Source organism: Bos mutus, chromosome 26 (assembly GCF_027580195.1).
Source record: "Bos mutus isolate GX-2022 chromosome 26, NWIPB_WYAK_1.1, whole genome shotgun sequence".
In the NCBI taxonomy this organism is placed as follows: Eukaryota; Metazoa; Chordata; class Mammalia; order Artiodactyla; family Bovidae; genus Bos; species Bos mutus.
Window position 1 is genome coordinate 33,285,009 of NC_091642.1, and position 22,685 is coordinate 33,307,693.

Consider the following 22,685-nt stretch of genomic DNA (forward strand, 5'->3'; position numbering starts at 1 on the left):
GAGTAGAAAGCATGGAGTGTTCACATATCGTCTCTACCCACACTCCCCTATCCCATGCCCTAACCTCTCCCACCATTAATATCCACACCAGAGTGGTGAGAGTATTGATTTCAGAAAGCTGTTTTAAGGACTGAGATAATATATATAAAACATATAAAATACCTAATGCAGTGCCAGGCTTAATGCTTAGTATATGTAGCTATCATCATCAATAATAGTAAATGTGTGTTAACCACAAGAACCAGTGATGATCATTAAGGTTCTAGGGATTAAAATGAGTGGCTTTTGTGAGAGGATCTGGGGGAAGGTATTTGCAGCATGACCAGACAATTTCTCAGCCCTTCTCTGTGCTTCGCTGTATGTCCAGGAAGCGAGAGGTCTTACTTCTGGAGAAGTGGGGCAGGATCTGTACTTCTGGAGAAGTGGGGGTAGAAGCTTTACTTCTATCTAGAAGTTGCTTAGCGATGTGGACTGTGCTCAGCACATGCCTCTCCTGAGTCTAAGAATGGGTCCCTTGATCCTCATAACAGTGCTCTCCCGACCCTCTGTGTATATGCTACGAACCAGACTCTCTGTGGGCTTATGAAAAAAAACTTTCCTATACAAGGTTTGGTGTGTGGGCTAGGTAGAAGGTGCCTAGAAACCAAGATATGTCTTTAATCTTGATCAAAGGGCGGGCTGCTGAGAGGGTTCAGCACCATGGACAGCTCCCCAATCGGCCGCAGATCCTGGTTTTTCTGAGCTTTCTCCCTCTTGCCACTTGCAGAACACACTCAGCCAATTAGACCTCTTCCTTGCCCAGCAACATGGCAAAGCTCTGTCTTTTTGCCTGTCTTGGAGGTAGTTAAGGGTCTCCTGCCCTTGGGGCATGTGGAGGGTAGTGTATTGGAGTATATATGTGGAGAGGAAGTGAGGGGCTGCAAATATTCTGGGGAGGCTGACCTTGTGCCATTCCAGTCCCCCAAGCTCCCCTTTTCTTCTGAGAAACTCCTAAGGCCAAGACTCAGACAGAGCCTGGGCTTCTGTGAAGGGGATAGAGAGATAGTGGGTGAGGTCTTGGGTAAAAGAAATGGGCCCCGTTTTCTCCTTATGGACCAGGGGAGAGAAGACTGGAAATGTCCCAGGGCCTCGGTGATTCCCTGTTGGCCTCCTTGGTGGGCCACTGCTGCCATGGGCTTCAATCAAACATCTGTTCTGGCATTAGCTACCCTGCCGCATTGGCTGGGCCCCAAAGTTCTCCCTGGGGAAGCTCAGACTAGCAACTTGATCACTTGTCCTGAGTGGAGGCCCCTCCTTGAGCACAGCTTAGATTCTGCTTGCCCAGTTCTGTGGTCCCTGTGCTTGGTTCTCTTTCCCCAGACCGCATTGAGTCCTGCCTATACCTATCCCAGGTCCTTATGAGGGAACAACCCAAAGAATATGCCGTCAGAGTCTAGATAAACTTAACTGAGAAAAATGATATGAATGAAGGATGGCCTACACGCATGCATCCCTCAAAATATTCTAAAACCCACCCTGGCTCAAGGCAGGCCAGTGGAGGGCAGTGCATGCCATGGGGCTGACCTGTCTGCAGAATGACTTCTCCTGAGGTCTGGTTTCAGGCTGTGAGCCTGGACTGGCAGTCCATAACTAATTGCCCTGTGAAACACATTGCTGTGTCAGAAGCCGACCAATTTACCAAATGTCATTTTGCTAAAAGCCAATTTGCCCAAAGCCAATTCACTGAATGGCCAATTTGTCAAATGACCAATTCATCAAAATGACTTACTTTCTTTAACTACTTGGTGTGAGTTGACTGGCTTGTGTTTTGCATTTATGATGGTACTTTAAGGACTGATCCATTTGTCCCTGGCCACACTCCAGGTGTTTGAACTATGGTGAACGCCTCCTGAGTCTCTTCCTTTGACTGCAGGGAGCTGGGGCAGGGAAAACCCAATAGCCCCTGAAAGGCTTTTGTGAAGACAAATGGGAAACAACCCAACTATTTCCCATGAAATTGGTAAAGGAAACAAAGAAATTTAGCAAACTGCCTTTCGGAGAACTGGCTGATCTGTGACTTGGCTTCTAGGCAAGTGACTCAGAAGGGAGCAACTTAATGTCCTCGAGCCTCCTTTGGGGATGTTGTAAGTGTCCCAGTTTTTTTTTTAATATTCGGCTGCTTCTTTAGGGGACCCGTACGAGGCCTTTATGCTTGGTTTTAGAACCAGGAAAGGCCACACCTCTCCCAAGCTCACTTTCATCTCTGGACTTGGCAAACTGTATGCATAGCAATCTCCGTGTCCTCAGAGTCTGGAGAAAGTCCAGGCCCATGTATAACACATGCAAAGGCTTTTATAGGGTGTGCTTCTCCCTCTCATTTGACATGTTTACTCATTTTTTAAAATAACTTTATTTATCTTTTTGGCTGTGCCGGGTCTTCGTTGCTGCACAGGTGTCTCTTTAGTTGCGAGAGCGGGGGTCACTCTTCAGTTGTGCATGGGCATCTCATTGCGTGGCTTCTCTTGCTGTGGGGCACAGGCTCTCGGGCACACGGGTTTCAGTAGTTGCGGCTCCTGGGCTCTAGAGGGCAGGCTCAATAATTGTGGCGCATGAGCTGATTTGCTCCCGAGTTTCCACAAATTGATGGAGAAGGCAATGGCAACCCACTCCAGTACCCTTGCCTGGAAAATCCCATGGATGGAGGAGTGTGGTAGACTACAGTCCATGAGGTCGCAAAGAGTCGGACACAACTGAGCAACTTCACTTTCACATTCCACAAATTGAACACACTCACATAACCAACAGCACACAGATCAAGAAGGAAAATATCACGAGCACCCAGAAGCCTCTTGTACCTCCTTCCAGTCATTAATCCCCCCGCATGGGGTAACCATGATCCTGCTCCCACAGCATAGACTCATTTTGCCTATTTTTGTGCTTTATATGAAAGGCACATGTGGTATCTAATCCTCGCTATAACCCGACAAGAGGGAGCTGTGATGAACTCTCCTTTACACACCAACAACCAGATTCAGAGAGGTTGAGTAACTTTCCAAAGGTCCCACAGATAGTAAATTGTGAAACTTGGAATCAAACCCAGTTTTGGAATCTGGCTCCAAAGTCTGTATTCTTTCCCCTATGTCTTAAATCTTTCTCCTGTTGAAGCCCCACCCTGTCTCTTTCCTCCTTCCGCCTCACTGTCCCCTGTGCCCGGACTGGGAATCTGTGAAGTCATTGGTCCTAACTACTCAAAGATGTCTGGAACAGGAGTCTTATCTTCCCCAGTGCATCCCTGCTTAGGACTCAGCAGCATGCCTGGGGCTTCCTGGGGGCTTGGTGCGTAATGGTTGAGTACGGGGAAGAATTAACGCGGGCTTACATTATGCCGGCCGTCTTCATTTGCCTGATTGCCATTACTGTGTCTTTGCCATGGTGGCTGGGACCTATGCCCACTGGTCTGTTTCCTACTTGTCCTGGAGCTGCTCACTCCTGAATGGGACTCTAGCTTCTGAGCAGTTTTCCTTGTCAGGGCTCTGTGGTTGCTTTGTGGGGGTGTGTGCCTCTCCTCTGATATCTCTGTTGTGGGAATTGATTGCAATGATGCTTGGTAGCTGCATAACAAACAGCCCAGTTCACAGAATTGTTACCCAGGCTGGTTTTACAGCGTCATGATCCAGGGCTGTTTAATGTCTCTTCTTAATGAGTTTTCTGCAACATTAACTCAGCGGGGCTAGAGGGAGGGGGCAGCTGGCCACAGGAGGATGTGTGACTTCGGGGTGGTGTTGTGGGCATGAGAGGGAAAGTCTCTCTCCTGCCAACAGTGCCTGGCACGCACTGGTCACTCAGAGCTGCCCATTTCTTCTGCAAAGGTCCAGCCCCACAATCCATGGTGTCAGCCTCCAAATCCACCTACAGGAGTTTGGACATCAGGAGTTCCCTGGGAAAATATTGGGTGCTCGATGCTTTAACATATCTTAAGGCTTCACAGAGCATGTGTGAGCTTTAATTCCAGGTATGTTATCAGCATCTGAGGAGGAGGAGGGGTGGAGAATGAGAGGGGGTCAGAGCTGGACCACCCAGCAAGTAGTAGGGGTCATTTTGAAGCCTTATTGGCAACATGATTGTCTTTTACTGTGTGCCAGATAGTCTTCAGGATATGCTCATATGCCTTTGACTATTTATCTTATAAGCTTAGTTACAGATGAGGAAACAGGTGCAAAGGGGCAGTCAATTGATTCTGAGCTTGCTTTTGAATCCAGTTCGCCTGACTCTCCTCCCAGACCAGCTACTGCCTGGCCAGCACTTCATCCTCCTCCCAGTGAGGCTTTCTGGGGGGATATGAGTTCAGCTAACGGCCCAGCCATTTATTCCAGCTGGCCTGACTCAGGCCCTCAGGGGAGCAGAGGAGAGGGGATCTGGGGAGCACAGGGATTAGCTAGAGGAACTGGCCACTTAGTGCAGCCGGGACCCTTAGGAGGAGGCCCAGGTAGCTCCCAGGTGGGGTGGGGTGTCTTCCTTTGTTTTGACAACAGCAGAGAGGGTGGGGCCCAAGATCAAAGGAAACTAGAAGTGGTTGGCAGGCCGGTTCCACCTTCAGGCTACCAGCAGCAGCAGTGTGCCCTTTGATCCTACTCCCTGGTCTCTTCTGCATTCTCCCCCCTCCCTCAATCCAAACTTGACTTCTGGAGACAAAACAAATTCATCCATGTTGAGAATCAGGCCCTGATAAGCTTGCAGTTTGCTTTTCTAGGAGCACCTGAGATTTATGAATGATAAAGCTCCAGTCCCTGCCTTGAGGCTGGAGTCAGGCAAATGTCTCTCTACCTGTCTGTATCAGCAAATGTCTCTCAAGAACCTGCTTTGAATGTCACCTGGAGACAGGTGTGCACACATACCACATACCCACCAGGGGTAACTCTGGGGCACCTGAATGTTGTCCCTAGGCTGGGGAGACTGGGGAGGGAGGGATAATTGCAGAATTAATTTCCCTTCTGGGTAAGAAGGGCAGGATTTGAGGGGAGACTTGAAGGACAGGCAGAGACAAAGGAGGGATGGTCCTGCCAGGTCCCAGGCATGCCTTAGATGTGGTTGTGTACCTGCATCCCACAGGGGCACCATGAACCTTTCCCCGGGGTCCTCCTGCAGCAGGGACCTGGGGTGCTGAGCAGACCCCTGGGACTCTGTCTCCAGCCCCTTGCCTGAGCCCTGACCTGGAGCAGTGGCTCTTGACCTTCTCAAAGGAGCGGATTACTTCCTCCATGCCCACGCCCTCTTAGCAAGTGTTGCCCTGTCCCGACTTCGGCAGGGATGCAGGGAGGACAGTGGTGCTGATGTCGTGGCTGTCACTACCTTACCTCTGGTGAGCGTCTCCTCTGCTCCCTGCGAAGGTGGGCAGTGGCATGCCACAGGTGACAGGCCAGAGGCTGCTCTTCCCTCTTTCTACCCAGTGGAGGTGTTTGTTCCAAGCCTCTCCCAACCCGGCACCCCCAAAATAGGAGTTGTCACCTCTGTTCCTGGCTATGAAATGCTGGCAGGCACAGGGGCTATGATCCCTAGCCTTTAGCCTCAGCTGGGATAGGAACCTCTGGTGGCTCAGACAGTAAAGAATCTGCCTGCAATGCAGGAGACCTGGGTTCAGTCCCTGGGTTGGGAAGATCTCCTGGAGAAGGGCACGGCTACCCACTCCAGTATTCCCGCCTGGAAAATTCCATGGACAGAGGAGCCTGGCAGGTTCTGGGGTCGCACAGAGTTGGACACAATTGAGCATGCACGCACAGTACAGGGACAGCTTTAAACTTTTCCCTCATCAGAGGCAGCACGTTTCAAACTTTCATATTCATGTGAATCACTGGGGGTCTGGCTAACATGCAGATTCAGATTCAGTAGGTGGGGCCAGAAGGTCCATCTTTCTGAATCTCCCAGGTGGCTCAGCTGCTGCTGGTCCAGGTGCCAGAGATGTGGGTGCTGTCACCCGCCAAGGGGTCTTGGGTGGCACTTACAGCAGCAGCAGCGTGAGGGAAGCTGCTCTGAGCTGGGCCCACCCATGTGTCATTCCGCCCTCCTGACCTCTCGGGGAGGCTGGTACTTTTGGAAGTGGAGACCAAGGTGCTGGGAACTAACTGCAGGTCGTGCCCAAGGTCACGCGGCAGGCTGGTGGCAGAGCGAGCCTCCAGCCTCACTCCCGTCCCCGATTCCAAGTCCTAGAATTTTCAACCCTGACTCTCCCCACACCCCCAGCCCCAAGGCTCGTAAAGACAATTCGCAGTGGCAATCGACTGCCCACCCCAGTCAAAAGTACCATACACACACAGCCTCAGTTAAGCTCCATGGCCCCATGATTATTCCCACTTTATAGAGGAGGAGACAGAGGCTCTAGGGGTTTGGAAACTGGCATGAGGTCCCTCAGTGGGTAGGTGCTCAGCTGCCTTTGTCTGCTCCAAGGCTTAGATCCTTAATCTGATAAAAGAGCCCTGTGCTAGGTGGCTTGGAGTAGTCAGGCTGCCCTGGTTTCCTCCAGGCTCCATATTGGGTGAGCTCATGGTAACCAGTCAGACGAGAGGACAGGACAGTTTGCCCAGAGACTCCACATGTCTTGAGAGGCAGACTGAGCAGGCCCCGAGCTCTGCAATGGGGCTGTCGGGTGGGGGCAGGAACCCAGGCCAAGTCTGGCTTTGTCTGGGCCCCCCACTGATTCTCTCAGAGGCCAGGCTGCCGGCAGGACCCAATCTACTTAGAGCGTGAAGGGGGATTAGCAGTGAGAACATGGGGTCTCAACCTCGGCTTCCCAGCCCCCACCTCCCCAGCCCTGGCGGAGGCTGGAGGGATTGGCGGGAGGAGGGCAGCAGGAGCGAGGGCTTCTGGGAGGGTGCCTGAGCCAGGGTGTAGGCCTCCCTGAAGAGAAGGGACCCAGCTGGGTCTCTGGGCTCACTGGGGTGTCCCAGACTCCAGGAGGGTGCTATTAGCCGCAGCCTGCCTCTCAGGGCCCCTCATCTTTGGGGGTGGGGTTCAGGCAGGGGATTATTTGCACCCTGAGTTCGAGACCCCCTCCATGGACTCCAGGGGTCCAGTTCCCTCTCATCTTCTGGGTCCCACGAGAGTCACTCAGTCATCTTTGTCAGAGGCTCCTCATCCCCTTTGCTCATGCAGCTGGGACCACCTCAGAGCCATGGAGGGTGGTGACCGGAGTTATGTCAGGATGTGGGAAGGGCAAGTTGATTCTAACCCCAGTGGCCACAAATGCTTCTCTAGCGCAATGCCCCCCACCCACTCTTCAGACCTCTCTGTAGCTGGATGTCAGGCAGAGAAGGAACAACCGTACCCTGTGTCTGGGAAGAGGTTTGTTCCACAAAGTTGACACAGAACCAGCCATCCTGCCCCAGGTCCCTGCTTTCCCCTCTCAACCCCAAGGCCTGTCCTAACTCCTTGTTTAGTCAGGAAAATGCAGAGGGATTGCTGCAAGAGACTCATGAAGGTAACCACTTTATTCAGCTAAATGTTACTGAGCCCCTGCAGCGCACTCCATCTAGGGAGGGATACAACGGTCTGGAGCCATAGATTGGAGGCTAAATCAAAAAAACCAAAAATCAATATTTTATTACATTCATTACACAAATATTTCATTATAAGCCTGGATTTGTGCTGAGAAGGAAAATCACAGGGGCCTTGGGAACCTGTAGCAGAGGGAGCTGTGAAGGGAGATGTCTATAGACTGAGATATGAAGGATGAGCAGGAGTTACCAGGGGAAGAGTGGAGGGAGAATAGTTTTGGCAGAGGAAACGGAAGGGCAAAGGTCCTGTGGCAGAAGGGATTTGAGGGGACGGCAGCCTATGTGGCGAGCACCCAGTGCCTGTCGTATCAGATCCTACAAGGTAGGTGCCGCTTCTTACCCCCATTTTGCAGATGAGAAAACCGAGGCCAGAGAGGTTAGGTGACTCACCCAAGACAACATGATTTAAGTGAGTGAGACAGGGCTCCTTGACCCCAAGTCACCATGGTGACACTCGGTTGTGGCTCTCAGCCAGCGGCCTCTACTCCTTGGCCTCTCAGTGTGTGCTTCCTGGACCAGCAGCATCCGTATCTCTGTGAGCCTGTCAGAAATCTAGGACCTCATTCTTACCTGTAGGCCAGTCCCTGGTCTGGCTGCTGCATCCTTGCTCTGGTAACCTGATTCTTGCTGTCCGGCCTGAGGCTGCCTCTGAGCTGCTGTCTGCCCTGTGGCTGTGTGCCCTGGGCCTCCTTTGGCCAGGATCAGGTCACCAGCTGCTCCGGGTTTTGGTTTGTCCTTCCAGCTCCAGAGCACCCCTCTTCCAGGATGGCCCCTCTCAGTATATCGCATCCTGCTCTGACACACCCGGGGCCACGCATGCACCTCACTTCACTTCACCTCACTTCAGGGTCTCTGATAAGGTCACTGAGAGAGGAGCATGGGAGCAACAACCACCAAGTTTAGGGGAGACCTAGGAGGCTCTGGAGAAGGCAATGGCACCCCACTCCAGTACTCTTGAGTCAGACTTAAGAGTCAGACTGAGCGACTTCGCTTTCACTTTTCACTTTCATGCATTGGATAAGGAAATGGCAACCCACTCCAATGTTCTTGCCTGGAGAATCCCAGGGACAGGGGAGCCTGGTGGGCTGCCATCCATGGGGTCATACAGAGTCGGACACGACTAAAGCGACTTAGCCGGAGGCTCTGGACCTGGGGAAATATGATGAGGAAAGTCGTAGGTGGGACCTTTGGAGGTTGCGTGCCAACGTGGTGAAAATGGAGATGAGGAACTTTATTTCACAGAGGCTTGGAAAAGACAAGATAGTTGTTGACCAGGTAGGAGATCAGCTGGGGCAAAAAAGTGAAGAATAGTTTTGGGTTTGCCAAATGGCTGAGCAGGCATCCAGGTCCAGGGACGGCTTCTGGCGCCCCCTAGTGACTAGTGAGAAAATTGGAAACACCAGAACCTTAGCAAAGGGATCGGGGGACCTTGCTTCAGTTGGGACAAAGCCAGCGTTTCTTAAAAACTGCCAAATGGAGGGACTCGAACAGAACCGTAAATACATTAATCTTCTTCAAAGCCCTGTAGACTAGATAGTTTAACTCTCATACTACAAATAGGGAAACTGAAGTTCTCAACTGCGTAGCTTCCGGGGCCCACGGCTGTAAACGGCAGAAGCAGGAGCTGCGTTTAGATCCTTCCATTGCAGAGTCTGGGGTCTCTGCACCGCCCTTTCTGCTAGCACTCTGCATGTCCTGGACTTTCCAAAGCTCAGCTGTTTCCCTGTGGTCTAGACGTTGGCCTCTTCCAGGGTCTCAAATTCAGTTTCCTTTACTCTTTTTAACAGCAAGGGCACCATACCTATACCCAGCCTTGGACTCTCACCTCATTAAGTGGCACTTGGTTTCCATTGGGGGCAGAATCTTTTCTCTATAAGCTTTGGTGCCCCAGAGCCATGTCTAAAAGGCCATCAGATCACACCCCTCTCTGGTGTAACTGTCACCTCCTCTGCTTGGCAAGGCTTTTTCCTTTCAACACCCTCCACCCACCCGCCTCCTGCTCCCAGCTGTTCCTGGATCAAGCCAGGCTCATGCCTCCTGCCTCTGACAGACCATTCTTGCCCCTCCTCTCCCCACTTAGCTCCTGGTGTGCATCCTTACAGAATTGCTCTGCCCGAATCATACTTTGATGCGATGCTACTCTAAGAAACAGACACATGAAACCCATTTATTATATGGATCTAATGTTATTGATTAGGACACTCAGTCATTTTTTACAAAGACCCCTGGAGAAATTCTTGTCGCATCTTAGTGCCCAAAACAGCTATACTCCTGAGAAATAGGTTCTTTTGAGTTTATACATGTATCGAGGATGCAATTAACTGACCAGTTTTCCCTTTACGCATGGGCTCTCAGAAAGCTTGACACCCACCCTCAATCCTGGACCCGGCAGCTATATGGGTCATGTGATATTGCATGCTCGGTGTCCACCATTGATTTGTCTTCTCTTTGCCCTACTTTTTACTTCTGCACTCTTGCTGTTTTATAAATCCCTATAAGCCACCTGCAAGCCTTTCTGGAACAAGGTTGGCCTAAATCAATACACTGATCAATACAAATAAAAAACCTTCCTTGCAGGGCTGTAGTGAGGATTAAATGGAATAACGGTGGGGAGTTCAGCCCAGAGTTCCCTGCCAGGCTTGGCTGAAGGGCGAACTGCTTAGCTGGGACAGAGACAGGCTGGTTAGATGGAGCCAGACACAGCTGAAATGTAGTTATGGAGGAGAGAGAGGAGAGTCTATGTCGCAGGCTTGAGATGCCTTCTTTCAAGGAGAGAGCGAGCAGGGAACATGGGGTGTGATGGTGACAAAGCCCCTTGAGACCACAGGTGCTTGGGGCGGGTTAGGTGGCTGGGGGACAGGAGGGGCTGGGGTTTGGAGAGAAGGGAGCTCAGAGATGTCGGCTCACACTCTGTTTGAGGGGCAGGGTTTTAGGCGCAGCTGTTCCCCCACTTTGCACACAAGGAAACTAGGGCTCAGGAGGAAAAAGGGTAAACCCACAAATGCAAAGCCAGGAAGTGGGGAGAGGGGATTCGAACCAGCCTTTCTGAGGTCAGGGCCCTGTGCACTCTGCTTCGGCACTTCTGTTTCATTGTCTCAACCAGAAAAACTCAGGCCATGGGGGGTAGTTCCCACAGCTTAGGGAATTCCCAGTGGGGAGCCCCGTGGGCTGTGTTCTTGGGGCTCAAAGTAAACCCTGAGGCTCATGGGGTGAATGGCTGAGAGGAAGGAAATGGTGAAAGCCCCAAGGATCTAGCCCAGGAGGAGGGTCCGAGGTCTGCCGAACTGTCCGACATAGGTTCCTGAGTCGGGACCAGCAGCCCAGGCCATCAGAGATTGTCAGAGATCCGCTGCAGTGTATGGGGAGGCTCTGGGACCTGACTGCTAGGCTCAGCCTCTGGAGCACTCCCCCTACCCCCACCCCCACCTCCACCAGCTTTTTTCCCTTAAAGAAGCCGCCTCACTTCTCTGAGCCTCCCTTTCCCACTTCCTGCAGTGGGGATGGTGATAGTATTTGCCCCACACTGTGACGTGCTGGGCGGGGCAGGGGTTGGGGAGGTTGCTATCCCCACTGTGGGAAGCAAAGGGGCATTTATGAAGTCTGCAGTGAGGATTGAGAGAGGGAGGAGAGGCAAGTGGACAGGAGCCCGAGGCCCAGTCCTGCCAGGGAGGGGAGGCTGGTTTGCTAAGGCCGTGCAGTGCCTTCTCCCTCACTTCAGGATGTTAATAAGGGGGAGGTGACCAAGTCCCGGGTGGTCCCTGCCTTCCACGCCTCGGGGCTAGGATGCAGTCCTGTGTTCCTAGGTGGGCATGCTTAGTCCCCAGGTGGGCCCAGGCTTCGTAGCAGCCCTGATCCCCGCAGACCCCAAGACCACAGCACCTGGAGTCAGCTCCAGCCTGGAGTTCATGACCTAGGTGGGCTCCCTACTGCTGCGTTACCTGGGATCCAGCTGTGCCTTCTTCTGGCGCTTCTGTTCCTGCTCAGTAGAACACAGAGTGAGCTATCAGAAGACTCTCTACAGGTGTGGGGCAGCTGGGGGCTCTGTCGAGAAGCCCCTGCTCTTTCCTTTGCAGCCCTGGAGGATGCCTCGGGGCCGAGCTGACCCCCACGGATCTGGCGTAAAGGGTTGGGGGCTGGCAGAGCCAATATCTGACCACTGCCCCAGGCTGCACCCTCTAGCTGCAAACCCTCTGCCCAGAGAAGGGGCAGTGGTGGGGGCCTGAGCTCTGACTTGTTCACTCATTCATTCGATAAATGTTTGCCAGTGATCTTTGTGTGCTGAGCACTGTCCCAGGTGCCAGGACACAGCTCTGTCTGGTCAGGGTACTGTCTGGCTCGCTTGACCTCCCTGGCTCTTCAGGGTGCTCTGGAGAAATGTTTCTGATTATTTTTTTCTCCCTCTGGCTTTGTCTTCACAGGGACCTAAGTGAGAACACCATCCAGGCCATCCCCAGAAAGGCTTTCCGTGGAGCTACAGATCTCAAAAATTTGTGAGTATAAGCCTGAGAAGGAAGGGGGCTTCGGGCTGCAGGGCACCCCTGGCAGCATCCTGATGGGTCTTCCTGAGCCCTGTGGTCCAGGCAGCCAGGGAGCAGGTCTGGGCTGTGAGACGGCTCATGCCAGCATGGTCTTCTGGAACAATCTGGGGTGGGAGAAAGCACTTCATCAGCCTTGTGGGACTGGGTTGAAAGGAGTGTCATCAACAGTGGGATTCTTGTTCCATTGAAATGAACAGTCTCTGTACCCTTGCCCTTCAGTGGGTGGGGAGAGTTGGGTTTGACTGTTCCCCCTTTTTTTTTTGGCAGGTCCAAATTGTATAAGCTGTTGCAAGTCAGTTAATTTCAATGAGCCTCTATATATTGTTCTGCAAAACGGGGGTATCATATTTATGTCACAAGCTTGCTCTGAGTTTGAAATGAGACCTGGAAATGAATACACTCTGTTGAAAGCTGTGTAAATGTAATGGTTTATTTCTATTATTCATATTTATTCTAGTCCAAGCTTATAACTCCAACCCACCCCAGGTCTGACTGCCGTAGTGATGGCAAATGCCTGGCATGCTTGTCACCCTCCTCCTACTCCTGGTGCCTGTAGTAGACATTGGTAATCGATCACTGCATTCTTCCCCAAGGAGCCCAATCACAGCTTCAGTTTATTCTGGAAGCAGCAGTCCAGGTAGCTGCCTTGAGTCGGTCTCTCTTAGCCCTCAGGCTGAAATCTGTTTACCAGCTCTGGCTGCCACGGCTCCTATGATAGACTCTCATTTTACAGCTGCCAGCACCCTCTAGGTGGTCTCTAAAGTGGAGGTGGTACCTGCTCCCCAGGAAATGTGGAAGGTTGGGTAGAGGAAAATAATATAACTCTTGCTTATACTTACTGTTTTAAAAATAAGAAAGACTTTAAGCTTTTGTTAACGATTACCGATTGGATCGCTGTGTGTATACTGGGCAAATGATTGGGGTCAGGCCTCTGTGTTTGGAACTAGTGGAGCGCTGGGTGGAATGCTGGGTCATCCCTGCCATAGGTAACGTGCTGTCCTCTCTACCACGTTCCTTTGCTTCACAGACAGCTAGACAAGAACCAGATTGGCTGCATTGAGGAAGGAGCTTTCCGGGCTCTGCGGGGGTTAGAGGTGCTGTAAGTAAAGCCTAGGAAGGGTGGCAAAGGCAGGAGAGCCAAGCTGATACAGGCATCAGGGACCCAGCAGCCGCGCGAAAGGCGGGCGTACCTGGGAGGTGGGCTCTAGGCCAGGACTTGCTGCCCGAGGATAGAAGGGCTCGTGCTTGTGGGATCCTGCCTGTGGCAGCATGACCCAGGCTTAAACTGCTTGTGATGAAGCCCCAGCGTGAGTGGCTGTGTCTCTCCAGAGTTTCTAACACACGAGGCCTGAATGCCTCCTCTTCCTCCCTCTGTCTGTGTGAGCCCCATGCTTTCTTCCAAGCCAGCCAGAGTCTGCACCCATCCTCCCCTCCTGGCTCCCCGTCCCCTGTCCTACTAGCCTCAGAGTTTATGGCATAGTTGGCTCTTCGTCACTGTCCCAGCTCAGGGTTTTCCTCTGGGAAAACCTCAGGTGGCTCTCTGGCATAACCCCCAGGGTCCAGCCCAGTGCTGGTCCCTTGAGGGTGAACCGTGAGCGCAATGTGAGAGAGAAGTCAGGTCCCCCCCTTCCCGTGCAGCTTCCTGCTGGGAGCACAGTGTGAGAGGGAAGCCAGGTCCCCCCCTTCCCGCGCAGCTTCCTGCTGGGCCAATGCTAAGTGACCTTGGTTCCCCCCCACCCCACTTAGGACCCTGAACAACAACAACATCACCACCATCCCCGTGTCCAGCTTCAACCACATGCCCAAGCTGCGGACCTTGTGAGTCAGCCTGGGGTGCCTGAGAGCACAGCGCCCAGCTGGGAGGGTACTGGGGCTCGGAGTGGGGGTGGGGAGAGCTCGGCCTCCTCTGAGACCCCAGAGGTCACCCCAGGGAGGGGGCTGAGTCGAGCTGGGGGAGGGGGAGTGATCTAAAAGGGAAGGACGTTGAATGTCTTTTATGTTGGATGTTTCCCTTGGACAGCAGATAATTTGTTTTTGGGTTGGAAGGTGAGTTAAGTGATTTGAGGGGAGGGTGTCTGTGGGCTCAGTGAGTGTGTCTTCACGGGGCACACTCCAGCCAAAGGGCTGCCCCCAGTGCTGGGAGAGGAGGGAGGCTTCCCCCTGCTCAAATAATCTCCAGCTCTTGGGGCCTGAGCTGCGAAGCTGACTGGGTGTAGGCTGTGCCCCGACCGACCGAGTGGAGTGCCAGGGGCTCGACCCCCTACCCCTGCTGAGCGGAGGGGCTCTGCCCCAGTGTTTCCAGGGGCTGGGGACCCAGGTTGGTTGTGAGCCTCCCTGTCCTCGCCCATCCCCTGCAGCCGCCTGCACTCCAACCACCTGTTCTGTGACTGCCACCTGGCCTGGCTCTCCCAGTGGCTGAGGCAACGGCCAACCATCGGGCTCTTCACCCAGTGCTCGGGCCCCGCTGGCCTGCGCGGCCTCAACGTGGCTGAGGTCCAGAAGAGTGAGTTCAGCTGCTCAGGTGGGTGCCGGCCCTGCTGGGGCTCTCAGATCTCCATCGCCTGCCTCCTGCCCGCCTCCTGTTCCCGCCCAGGGCCTCCTGTCACTACGCATTCACATCGGGGTCACCCAAGACCCCCTGTCCTCATCCGTGGACGCTTCTTGGACCACACACCATCTACTACGCTCACTCACTCTCTCTTGTCCAGACTCACTGCCTCCTGTCCTCAGTCACCTCCTTCTCCTGCTTCAGCCACTACCTCCTGCTCTCAGGCATTGCCTTTGTCTACGCATCGCCTCCTGCCTCCACTGCATTTCCCCTCCGGTCCCCACCATCAGTCCTTTCCTGTTGCCTGCCCCTTGTCCCTCTGCCCCCATCCCTTCTACTCAATGCCTCGCTTTTGCTTCTACCCAGTGCTGCCAGCCCTTTCCTCCCTCCCCTCCCCTCCAGCCCGTCAACTCCCACCCTTCACTTCCTCCATTCCTTGCCCCTTCCTATTCCCGCCTCTCCCTTCCCTCATTGTGCTACTTTGAAAAGTCATTGAATTGGGCCTAAAGCCTTGGTTTGAGGCGAGACAGACTCCAGAGCCTGTACCTCCATCTTCCACCGGGGGTCCTGCAAGGGCCTCCTCTCCGGCCACCCCACCTCCTGTCTGGTCCTTCCAGTCTCCACTCTGCAGCCAGAAAAACGTAAAGGGACAGACAAATCTGGACTGGTTACTGTTGCTTAATCCTCACCAGGCCTCCCGGTGCTCCTGGTAGAGTCCAAATTGGCCTTGGGCTCCTCGAGGCTGGGCCAGGTCATCTCTGCCTCCTCCACCTAGTGGCCCCCTCAGTCTTCCGTCCCAGTGGGCTCTTCTCTGCCCTTCCCAGGAGCAGGTGCCTCCCACCTTGGCCTCCTGGCAGGCTGCTCCCCTGCTGGGTACACCCTCCCCGCCTTGCTGCCCCGCCTGGTCCTCACCCTGCAGAGACCCAGATGGGACTTCCCAGGGACTGGTTGCAAGGTCCATGAGCACATGGGCACATGTGACATATTCTCTGGTCATTTCTTAGCACTTTGCTCACACTCGACACAGAGATAGATGCTCAGGGAATGTTCGCTGAGTAAGTGACCAGCTCACAGATTCATGACAGAGGATCAGATGCTGCCCATTTCTACCGAGCCTGTGGACCCGAGCCCACCAGTCACACAGAGGTCGGCGTCCTCTCCTCAGCATGGAGCTGGGGATGGGGTGGGGTGGCTGTCTCCTCCTCCTCAGCGCCGGTGCCCCTGTGCTCAGGACTGCTGTGTGTGTGAGACACGACCCTGCAGCTCCGGGCTGGGGGTGTGCGTGTGTTATGCAAAACACAGGGCTGAGAATAGCCAAGCAGTTTCTTTCATGATATCCCAAAGTTGGAGATCACCCGCATGTCTACCAGCAAGAGAATGGATTAGCCAATGATGACAGAGCCATACAATAGACTATAACTCGGCAATGAAAAAGAAAAAACTGTGTACTCATACAGTACAATGGGCGAATCTCAAAAATTTTACCTTGAGTGAAAAGAAACCAGATGTAAGAGAGCCTGCGGTCTGGTTTTGCTCAGGTCCACAGACAAGCAGAACAAATCTTTGGTGAGAGATCTCAGAACACTGGCTACTTCGGGGAAGGAGCATGATGGAAACTTCTTGAGTGATAGAAATATTCCCTGTTGAGGGGGTGGTTCTGTGACTGTATCCATATGTGGGAATTGGATCAGCTCTACACCTAAGACTGTACACTCGGTATAAGTGATACATCAGTATTAAAAGACATGGGCCCTTACATCAGACACTGGGCTTCACCCTGAATGCACCGCTCATTAGCGGTGTCACTTCCACAGATTAATATCGAGGACTCCATTTTCTCACCTGGAAAGTGGCCACGATGATATCATGCTCTTTGCAGGGTTGTGCATTAGGAGTCACTGAGATGTTACACACACAACCCTTACCACAACATGTGGCGCAGAGTGTGCACTGGTAAATACGGTCCTTGTATTCAAGCCAGAAGTGTCCAGTGACTTGGACTAGAACCCAGAGCTTCAGAACTGAGGCTAGGATTTCTTAGTGTGCAATTCACACTCTCATGCAGCAGAGTTAGGTTCAGATTCAAGTTCAGCAAACATCGGGCTCTGTTTCCGCAGGCCAGGGGGAGGCGGGGCGCACGCCCTCCTGCACCCTCTCCTCCGGCTCCTGTCCGGCCATGTGCGCCTGCAGCAACGGCATCGTGGATTGTCGTGGCAAAGGCCTGACCGCCATCCCTGCCAACCTGCCCGAGGCCATGACAGAGATGTGAGTACAGGCAGGGCCGGCCAGGCTCTGGTGGTCCAGGGAGGAGCCAGAGCGGGCACTACCCCGAGGCCCCTCTACACTTTGCCTCAGTTGGGCTGAGCTCTCTGCCCAAGGCTGGCACTCTGGAAGGTTGGGGCAGGGTGTCCCTCTGTGGTTCATCTGTCCAGCCCAGCTGGGCCAGTCTGCTAGAATTGGTTTCTTAGTATTAACATTGTACATGAGCCCCTTTCAGCCACACCAGCTTGGGATAATGGCACTCAAAACCAGCTCCTTTTCTCTGCTGCAGCCCCCTTACTCCAGACGAGGATGGGAGCAGGGACTGATGGGTAAAGGGCCTGGTTTCAACAACAACTTGGGTGGGGCGACCTGCCCTTGTCCTTCTGTTTTCTCTCTGCAGCCGGCTGGAGCTCAACGGGATCAAGTCCATCCCCCCGGGGGCCTTCTCTCCCTACAGAAAGCTGCGGAGGATGTGAGTGTCTTCTGCTGTTTCCTGGGGGTCAGCATAGGGCAGAGCCCGGCCCAAGCATGCCACTGCCCCGGGGCAGGTGCTGACTCTGCCTGCATGGCTGTGCCTAGGGCCAGGTCATCACCGGCCTTCTTCCCAGGCTCATCTGTGATGTAGGGATGGTGGTGGTGCCACCTGCTTGAAGGGTAGTCATGAGGCCCAAAGGGGATGCTGAGTCTGAGTCTGGCACGTGACCAGAACTGACTGTCATCCTCCCATTTCAGCTTGGGCACCAATAGGAGCAGTTGAGGCTGTGAGGGGTGTGTGTAGGGGATAGCTGGGTTGCCCCCTGTGCATGGTCCTTGGATAGATAGGAGAACTGGCCCTTCTCTTTCCTAATTTCAAAGAAATATCTGCCCTCCCATAGTATCTGGGAGGCAGGGGGCAGGCAGGGCTCGGTGGCCGTTGAGGAATTCAGCCACCTTCTCTCCTCTGCTCACCTTGCAGAGACTTGAGCAACAACCAGATCTCGGAGATCGCGCCTGATGCCTTCCAGGGCCTCCGGTCCCTGAACTCACTGTGAGTAGCAGTGCCAAGGCTCTGCAGTGGTCCAGGGCATCGCCCCAGGGCACCTCTGGTGGGTGTGAGAGAAGGAACATGTCCTCACCCACCCAGCCTCAGTGGGTCTCTCTCTGGATGCAGTGCCCAGGGTTGTTGTGCTCAGATTTCCCTTCCTCTTGGTGGACCCTCTGCAGCTGGGAGGGGGAGGAGGGAATCAAGGGCTGAGTGCATGGAAAAGCTAGGCAGAGCTGTTGCCCCTGGCAACAGTGACGCTCTTCCTTTTGCAGTGGGGATTTTCCCAGCATTCCTTGTGGCAGTCATCTGGCTTAGTCCAGCCTTCATGTTGACCCTGCCTCCACACAGAAGCCCAGCACTCTGTTCTCCTAAGCATTCCCTGGGTTAGGGAATGGCAGCAACCACCAGCTCTAGTTGTGAAATCTGCTACAGCTTATAGCTTTTGTCCCAGACGTGCTCTGATCTCAGGCTGTGGTGGGTGATGGTGAAGACCGTGTTTCCTGCCTACCTGCTCCCTAACCCTGTCCAGTATTTCCCTTCCCTCAACAGTTTATTGGGGACCCATCGATCTACAAAGCACTGTGTGGCATCGAAAATTAGTCTAGGAGATGTTGCCGTGTCTCTTTTTCCAAGAACCCTTGCTTGCACTCCCCCGTTCACCGAGCCTCTCACTCCCTGAGGTCCCATGGTGCATTGTCTCCAGAGTGAACTCAGGGTGCCCTGTAGTGAAGCAAGCTCCCTGTTGATGGGGGCTGTTCATCACTCTTGGAAATGAGTATTTTAACCTGTTCCTTAGCAGCACTGGACACATGCTTGGCATTGATTTGGGGCCTGGGAAGTGGAATAGAATGGAACTCCCTCCAGGGTGCTACAGGAGGCTGTCGGCTCAGTGCCTTCCCTGTGCACCCTCTTCTCTTGGAATAGAATCCAAGGTAGTGGGTGGGGCCATTGTGAGTCGCACAAAGTTGTGCAATGTGCAACCTGCACAGCTGTACTTGACAGCCTGGTGATGGGTCACTTATCACTGGCTGAGGAGATCAGATCCTGAAGATGGCTGCTAAAATGCAGGGTCTTCTTCAGAAAAGTGAATAAATCTCCTCCTAAATTGGAACATGACATCTAACCCATCTAAGTGGGTTCCTGTCACGCCTCCTCACCATATAGGAACTTTCATGCTGAGGTCATGCAAAAAGATAATGCCCACCTTGCAGGCCCTGACCTGGTCTCCCTACCTCAATTCCCACCCATTCCATTCCCCACACAGCAGATGGAGGGATCTTTCCAAATCAGATCATGTCGCAGAGGCCTCCTGGTGCTGGCTGGCTGAGATTCAAGCTACTGTCCACTTTGTTTCCTCTACCCAAAACATACTGAAGCTGTCCACTCGGGCCAGCCTGGAACCTACTTAGCTCCCGCTGTGCCCTCCTCCAAGAGAGATCTCAAAGAGATAGTACGCTGTTTTTACTCAGATGGAGTGTTTCCAGGAGTGGCTGGAGGGGTGGGAGGGTGCAGCTTGTGAAACTGGAGTGGAATACACCCCCCCACTCCAGGTTTCCATGACACTTCCACCCTCTGTCTGACCCCATTCCTGCCTGCATGTCTTTTTTGAACATTTGCATTTTTTTCTGATTATGTGTGTAATTCATGTTCCATGAAGGAAACTGTAAATTCTAAAGCATAAAACAACCCACTTGTAATCCTGCCACCAGATCAAAGCCCAGCTAACACTTTGGTCTGTTTCCTTCTTGTGATAATATTTTATCAGTGCTGGAAAGTGTCACTTGACATGCTGGAGCTCATACCACATGTGCTGTATCGATCCCATTTTTGCCTGTAATTCTCTGAAAAGATGATTTTTCCTGCCCTTGGGATTTTCTTCTCTCTGAAAAATCTCCTTTCGGATCCCTAACCAGGTTAATTTCCCATGAGCTTCCCTGGAAGGGCCCTTTTGCAGGCTTCCATGGGATCTGTGCTTGAGGGCAGAGAGTGAGTGAGGGGGTGCTCTCAAAACAGTGGGGGTCACGGCTGCCTCTAGCCTATAGGTCACCTTTGCGCTGACTAGGGACCATGACCCCTTCCCAGTGCACTTTACTGCCATCTACTGGCCGCTCTTAGAACAAGCCTACACCCGTGGGCCCAGTAGTGTGAAAGGCTTAGGGATGGTACCGTCGTGTGGGCAGGGCTTGGAGAGCTGTGTGGGGCAGTCCTCTAACTCTCCCTTTCCACTGCCTTCTTTCCAGGGTCCTCTATGGGAACAAGATCACAGACCTCCCCCAGGGCGTGTTTGGAGGCCTGTTCACCCTACAGCTCCTGTAAGGACCTAAACGCGAGTGACCTTGGGTGGGGCCTATAGAGGGGGGCAGTGTTCCTCCGGCCTCTCAGCCTGGCCCTTTCGGCCTCTTTGGGATGTGGGACTCACTGGAGGCAAGGAGCTGGGGGATGGCAGACCTGGCAGGGCTGTGAGGGGCCAGAGAAGTGGATTCAGAGCTGATCGCAGGATGCCTCAGTGGAGAGGTCCCTGAGATGCAGCCTGCGTTCCTGAATGCTCACTGTTGCTAGGGATGGAGTTGTCTCCTGTGAGGGACACCCAGGCCCAGGCCAGGCTCTTTGAGCCATGAGCGTTCAGCCAAGGTTCTCTCCCAGGGCCCGAGACGCACAGAAGCCAGACACTCCCTCTCAGCTGCTTGGGAAACCCAGCAGAAGGGGAAGCGGAGGATCCCCCAAATGCCTTTGGGAGGTGGCCTGGCCACTATGCTCGCGGGTGTCCCAGAATCCCATGGGGCAGGCACCTCTTGCAGTTCCTTGAAAGAGAGACACGTGGGACTAAATGGTCCCTGTGCATAGAGAAGGCGGCCGGAGTTCTCAGCTCCTCTGGTTCTCAGCTCCTCTGCATGGAGTGCACATCCAGAGGGCCAGATCCCCTGCTCCTGCTCCCGTGGACTCCTTCCTGACATAACGCATGGTCGTTGCCTAGGAAGAAGCCCAAGAAATGATGTGTCCACTTCTGTGGCTCTCCCCTCACCACCTGCCTGGCTCTGCCCACAGGCTCCTGAATGCCAACAAGATCAACTGCATCCGGCTTGATGCCTTCCAGGATCTGCAGAATCTCTCACTGCTCTCCCTGTATGACAACAAGATCCAGAGTCTTGCTAAGGGCACCTTCACCTCCCTGCGGGCCATCCAGACCCTGTGAGTGCCCTCTTGCCCCTCCAGCACCCCAGCAGGTGGACCTCAGGGAGATAACAGCCTCTAGGTACAGGCAGGTGTTCAAATTCCAGCTATGCCTCTTAGGAGAAGGCAATGGCACCCCACTCCAGTACTCTTGCCTGGAAAATCCCATGGGCGGAGGAGCCTGGTAGGCTGCAGTTCTTATTGCCTGTGTGGCCCTAAGCAAGTTAGTTAGCTTCTCTGGGGCTCAGTTTACTCATTCATAAAATGCAAGCATCATCTTCACAGGGTTGTTATGAGATTAAAAGGGATGTTTGTACAGAGCTTAGCTCATTGCAAATGCTTCTTAAATGTTGGCTACAGTTTTTATTATTATTACTACCCATTGATTTTAAGACATGCGTTGTCTCCACAGTAACAGCTATGGAATTGGATTGCATATTATATTTGATGGCTTATTTAATTGGCAGAATTTTGTTCTTTCTTGATGATACGTAAAATATTAATATTAGTGCATCTTGCAATTGATAATGTCTTAAGTGAAAGACAGTGGCAGCAGTGATAATTATAAATTAAAATTAGAGAGCAGTAATTCTAGGAGTTTGCTTTAATCTTTTATTATACAAAATTATAAGCATTTAAAAGTAGCACAGCAGACCTCCCAGAGCTTGTCTCCCAGCTTCAACTCACAGCCAGTCAGCCTTGCTTCATCTCTATGTCCCTCCTTTCATGCCTCCCAGACATCATTTATCATCAACACAGAATTCATACATATTTATAAAAGGCAAGAACTCTGAAAACACACAACACTCTTGTTATATCTGAAAATACAACAATTCTTTAAAATCATCAACGATCTAATTAATGTTCAAATTTCCAAATGTCTCCTACATATTATACAATTTTAAAAATAATTTGAGTCAGGATGTAAATAAGGCCTATGCACGCCCTGTTGGTGGAAAGGTAAATTGGTATGTCCATGGTGGAGAAGAGTATGGAGGTTTCTCAAAAAGCTAAAAATAGAACTACCATATCACTCAGCAGTTCGACTCTGGATATATATCCGAAAGAACCCAAAACACTAATGCAATATGTTACACCCCGATGTTCATAGCAGCACTATTTATAATACCCAAGATATGGAAGCAACCTAAGTGTCCAAGAGGACATGAATGGCTAAAGAAGATATGCTGTAAACATGCAATGGAATACTCAGCCACAAAAAGGAATGAAAATTTACCCTTTGCAGCAACATAGGTGGATTTAAAGAGCATTATGCTAAGTGAAATAAGTCAGATAGAGAAAGACAAATATTCTATGATATCACTTACATGTGGAAACTAAAGAATACAACCAATTAGTGGTTATAATGAACAAGAAGCAGGCTCATAGATACAGAGAGCAAACTAATGGTTACCACTGCGGGAAGAGGGGAGGGGAAGCGCAGGGCCGGGGGAGAGGGCGGTACAGACTAAAGATGCCAACACGGGGAAGATAGCCAATATTTTGTAGTCACTATGGAAAGTAACATTTAAGAACTGTACAAAAATAAAATTTAAAATAAAGAGCATTTTAAAATCCCCTCCCTCATAAATAAATAAATGAGGTCTATGCGATAT

At 52.4% G+C, this 22,685-nt stretch overlaps 1 protein-coding gene across 1 annotated transcript in view; it reads left to right on the forward strand.

Annotated features, from left to right (window-relative positions):
- SLIT1 (slit guidance ligand 1) overlaps positions 1–22,685 on the forward strand; it is a 172,196-nt gene that overhangs the window by 99,928 nt on the left and 49,583 nt on the right. The window contains exons 5-13 of the mRNA XM_070363611.1: positions 11,945–12,016; positions 13,092–13,163; positions 13,811–13,882; positions 14,422–14,585; positions 16,730–16,877; positions 17,275–17,346; positions 17,830–17,901; positions 20,139–20,210; positions 20,944–21,087. Of these exons, the coding sequence (XP_070219712.1) occupies positions 11,945–12,016; positions 13,092–13,163; positions 13,811–13,882; positions 14,422–14,585; positions 16,730–16,877; positions 17,275–17,346; positions 17,830–17,901; positions 20,139–20,210; positions 20,944–21,087 (888 nt within the window). The remainder of the gene's footprint in view (positions 1–11,944; positions 12,017–13,091; positions 13,164–13,810; positions 13,883–14,421; positions 14,586–16,729; positions 16,878–17,274; positions 17,347–17,829; positions 17,902–20,138; positions 20,211–20,943; positions 21,088–22,685) is intronic.